This window comes from Temnothorax longispinosus, unplaced genomic scaffold (genome assembly GCF_030848805.1).
Source record: "Temnothorax longispinosus isolate EJ_2023e unplaced genomic scaffold, Tlon_JGU_v1 HiC_scaffold_35, whole genome shotgun sequence".
Taxonomy (NCBI): domain Eukaryota; kingdom Metazoa; phylum Arthropoda; class Insecta; order Hymenoptera; family Formicidae; genus Temnothorax; species Temnothorax longispinosus.
In genome coordinates this window covers 91,262-95,898 of record NW_027270176.1, presented here as the reverse complement: position 1 = coordinate 95,898, position 4,637 = coordinate 91,262, and the positions used below count along the sequence as shown (strand labels likewise).

The window sequence follows — 4,637 nt, the reverse complement described above, 5'->3', positions numbered from 1 at the left end:
CCTTTCAGGTTCGTGGACTTATCCGCGACCAAATCGATGCTATTAATAGCCTCGAACACCTCACTAGGGAGGGTTGCGGATGGGGCGTTTTTAAACTCCTCAGTCGCCGCCTTTTCCGCAAGCCTCTTGCTGTGGGACAAGTTCGCCGGAACCATATTGTCCCTTAGCGTCTTTAACTCCTGAGCCTGGGCAATAAGCTTATTACTCGCATCCTCAAGTTGCTTCAGGTAGTAAGCCCCGGTTTTGGGGGGACAACCACGTGCGTCTTTCCTCTTCGCTATACTTAGCGTAACGCCCATCTTGGCCAACTTTTCGTTAGTCTCTTCAAGGATCCCTTGTGCACGCCTGAACGTCTCCTTGGGCAGGCTGTCTGCGGGCTGAGACTTTTCCTCCTGGACCACGTCAACTACTTCGACGTAGTCGTCGCCCTCTTCGTCGTCCAGTGGACGATCGTCCTCTTTCGAGGAGTGGTCGTACTCCCTCACCGTCATTTCGGAGAGAGAAGCGGCACACTCGTCCTTCTTTTTCTTTGGGTGTGACTTGCTGTTACCACCCGTACCTATCTCGAGCTCCGAGTCCGATGTGGAGAGGAACGTATTCCTCGTCCTTTTCTTCGTTGCTCGGTGCTCCGGCTCCGATTCATAATCGGACAAGGGGGGATTATTTCCCCCCAAGGACGACGAGACGGAAGCCCTTTCTTCGTTTTCATCTTCCTTTTCCTCTGTGTCGCTATCATTGCGCACAGAGGAGTCTCGGTTGTGCTTTCTTAGTCTAGCACTTGCCGGACCTCTGAGTTTGCCCTTGCCACCCTTAGGCGTGGGCATGGGAATGACAAAGCTTGTCTTATTCGTTTTTGTCTCGTCGTTGGATGACGACGGAGAGAGACCAGGACGTTGCTCCTTGGAGCATCTCTCATCCGCCGGGCCTGGGGTATCCGACTCCCCTGAGCCGGTAAACGTTTGATCCTTAGAAGACATTGTTCATAAGGGTTTGCGTTGGTTTGTTATTCGGGGTGTCCTTCCCCTAGGCTGGTTGGCATCGCCCGCCTCACGAGCCCAGCCTGCCCGAGCCCTCGGATACCCCCGGGTTTGCCATACCCGTGCCGAAAGCGCCCCCCGAGGGCCCCGAAGGACCCCCAGAGACCGCCCCCGACCCCTGAGGCACCGTCCGCCGGTCGACGACGACGAAAGAACCCCGCCACCCCCGCCCGCACGCAACGAGGGGTGGCCGGCCGAGAAACCTCGATCCCGGCCCCGGCCGAGCACGCTCGATCCCGGTCCCCGCCACGCACGAGCAGGGGACACGGAGCGCCCACGCCACCGCCGACCCAACGGACTATCCATATTCGTCACCGGCCCTTACGTCCGGTGACCAGACCCGCCGGCCCCGACCTGGGAATATGTCCCAGCGGCCCGACGGGTCGCCCACCCAGGCAGCCCGACCCCGACCTCCGAATACGTCGGAGCGGCTCGGGACTACCTTCCGTGTTGGGGGACACCGTGGGACCACGTCCCTGGTGTGCACGTCCCCAACACAGGCCTCCCCTCCGGTCGTCCCTGCACCACGTACAGGGACTCCCAAAAGGGGGTTACCCCCGTCTCCCCTGCCGGAGCACCGGCGTGCAATGAGTAATGAGACGAGGGTCTTCCCACCTCCTCGGCGAGACGGCATCCCTGCCCGCCTCGGAAGTGAGGACCTCCCACCCGGATCCCCTAAAAGACCCCAGCGAAACCTCCCCCGCCCCGCCGGAGCACCGGCGTGCAATGGACGAGAGAGGCCCGCTCCCCCCATAACGAGTCCGAATCACCCGACCTGCCGGAGCACCGGCGTGCAATGGTCGAGCGATTCAAGACCCACCCCACGGTTTTTTATCGAGGTTTTCCTTCCTCTAGGCCGGCGGGAGAAGTAGAAACTTCCCCCTCACGGTCCCAGCCGACCGGGCGATTGCAGTCAGGGCCGCCAACCCCTACCGGCCGTTGGAGTCCGCGCAGCCGGGGATGTACCGGGCCTAGACCCGGGGTGACCCGACTGGACGGACTCCTAAGCAGGGCGACCGGTCCCCCGGTTTTCTGTCAGGGTTTTCCTTCCCTTAGGACGGTCGGGGGAGCAAAGGCTCTTCCCTCACGGCCCCGTCCGGCCGGACAGTTGTTTATAGAGGTAGTCTGCCTCGCGAGTCCTGAGTGGTCGACGCGGCCTTCTTTTTACTCGGTTGCGCCGAAGAGCCCGACGCCGACGCGAGAACCGTGCAGTATCCCGCTAGAAATCTCGTTAATTGATCATACCGCGGCGATTCCACGGTCATGTGGGCCGCTTCGAACTTCTCCCGGAGCGTGGGAGTGAGCTTTTCGAGTAAATGATTAAGCAGCATAAAGTCCCACGCGTCGACCGGATAATCCAGCATACTCAGGGCGCGCGTGTTTTCGGTGAACACGTCCAGTAACGCGCGGAGGGATTCGGCGGAATCCGCAACCAACGGTTTGGCGTGTACGAACGCCAGTACTGCGTCGCTAATTTGCGCCTATTCTGGTAGCGCTCCCGAAGCGCATCATACGCGATCTCGTAATTTTCCGCGGTCAATGGCAGGTTTCTCACCACGCCGAGAGCCTCCCCCGATAGCGAGGCCAACAAATATTGATATTTCTCGATCGCGGACACACTGCGATTTTCGTGGATCGCCTGGTTATACAGCGCGATAAAAGACGGCCATTTGTCAAGATCACCGTTGAATTGAGGAAGGGCGATCTTCGGTAATTTAATCGCGGAGTGATGCGCCGGCGGCGCGCCCCGCGCGGAGTCGTCGGTCTCCCGCGCGGGAACGAAGCTTTCGTAACGCCCTATTACCGCGAACCGCATTGTGTCAAAGTCATTACGTATCACGTCTTCTTGGGCGAATTCTTCATCCGTAGCGTCTTGGATTATTTGGAGGTGGGCCTCCTCAAAATCCTGAACTAATTGCGCTACCGCCGGATACCGAACAAGGAATGTTGGCCTCATGGCCACGTTGTCTACCGCGAGCATCGAATATTGATGCACTTCCTGCATGCGCCGAATGCACAGCTCGCGGCGCCGCGCGCTGCTGCCTCGAGTCATCTTGAAACCGAAATACAAGATGTACTTGTCTCAAATTGAAGCCGCTCGTGAACGCGCGACGCTATGCTCGTCAGCCGGTAGCGAAAATATGTACACAACGCATGAAACGAAGCAACGAGTTCGAAAGTCGAGAGAATTCAGGGGGTGGCAGCCAGCACAACAACGAAAGAAGTATGTCTCGCTCCGGAATGCGGAGACCAAATAAGCATGAGCGAAAGCCGCGCCGCTCGCCAAGGTCGAGGGGGGGCGGACGACTCGAGTTCGAAAACAAAGGTTGATGGCGATGAAAATTCACGAATAGTCGATCGCCTTTCGCAATTAATTTTTCAAATGCAAAATCCGCAACGATTATGCTAAGATTATCTCGAGAGATCGGAGTAATGGCGTGCGCGCGAAAACAACGAATACGCGGATATATTCGCCGCGACGTGCCGTGCGACGTGCGGGCAAGATATATCACGCAAAAGGCACATTATCCGATTATCCGATTTCAATGTCCCGATGGACCGCGAGATCAATGTTCGATTAATGAACCAAACTAGGTGGTCGAGTGATAGCACGCGCGCAAGCAATTACTCCTACGCGGATATCTTCGTCGCCACGTGCCGAGTGCGACGAAGGACGAGAGATATCACGCAGGGCAAGGGGGCACGCGCCGATCACACGATGCAAGAAAATTCGAATGATGGCCCGCACGCAGGCGAGACCACAAGAACGCACGCCGATTAGTCGAATGCAATGACAAACGCTCAAGCGGAGTTCCGATGAATCGCGCGAAAGGTCGGCGGAAGCTTCTAGACGCGAGAAAGAAAGATCCGGCTCGAAGGACCAATGCTCGGGGGGGTGTTAATCGCCCCGGATTTGCGATCGGTCGACGAGATTTCGCGGTTCGAAGGACCAGAGGGGCAATCCCCTCACAATTTTAATTAGGCGAATAAAGCGAGAGCAAGCGAAAGGCGACTCACCGTATCGTTGCCCGATGGTCTTGTCGTGGCCTCGTGGCGTCCGGTCCTCCCTGTGGTGATGGAGAGCGGAAGGCGTGCAGCAGGCTAGGATGTGCAGGCACTCACGTGCCGCGGCAGGCAGGCAGGCAAAACGTGCAATACGGCAAGCAAGCGATATAGCAGGCACATGTGCAAGAGGCAAGCACTCAAGCCCGAGATTACTGAGGCGACTTGTCGAGCTCCGAAATTGCGAGTTCACTCCGATTACTCCGAACCGTGCGAGCGCCAGGCGAGTGTGTGTTCTCGAGTCCACGTTTGAACAGCGAATCCTCCCACGGTACTCCTCGGCTCGCGCACCTGCGAATAGCGGCCGGAGCGAGTACTCATGGTTCCAAATAATTGCGGGCCACCCGTGGGCGGGCAGCACGAGTCGGGTGAGTCGCGCGAGTGTTGCTATCTGTCGCGATCCGCCAACATCTCGCGCGAGTCACGAAAAACACGATTTCGTACGTTACTTGTACGCGCAACTTATCAACTAATATGTACAACAATTACTAATGACACGGACATCTAATATGTACAGGCGAGCGCCAAACAATTATA

General features: G+C 57.6%; 1 protein-coding gene across 1 annotated transcript; it reads right to left on the bottom strand.

Annotated features, from left to right (window-relative positions):
• Positions 1–2,403: 2,403 nt before the first annotated feature.
• Positions 2,404–3,042, bottom strand: LOC139824385 (uncharacterized). The gene has a single exon (XM_071796917.1). The coding sequence runs from the start codon at positions 3,040–3,042 to the stop codon at positions 2,404–2,406; it is 639 nt and encodes a 212-aa protein (XP_071653018.1).
• Between the last annotated feature and the right edge of the window lie 1,595 nt (positions 3,043–4,637).

Excerpts from the sequence above, each read along its gene's own strand:
- LOC139824385 (XM_071796917.1), bottom strand. The coding sequence starts at position 3,042 with ATGCAGGAAGTGCATCAATATTCGATGCTCGCGGTAGACAACGTGGCC.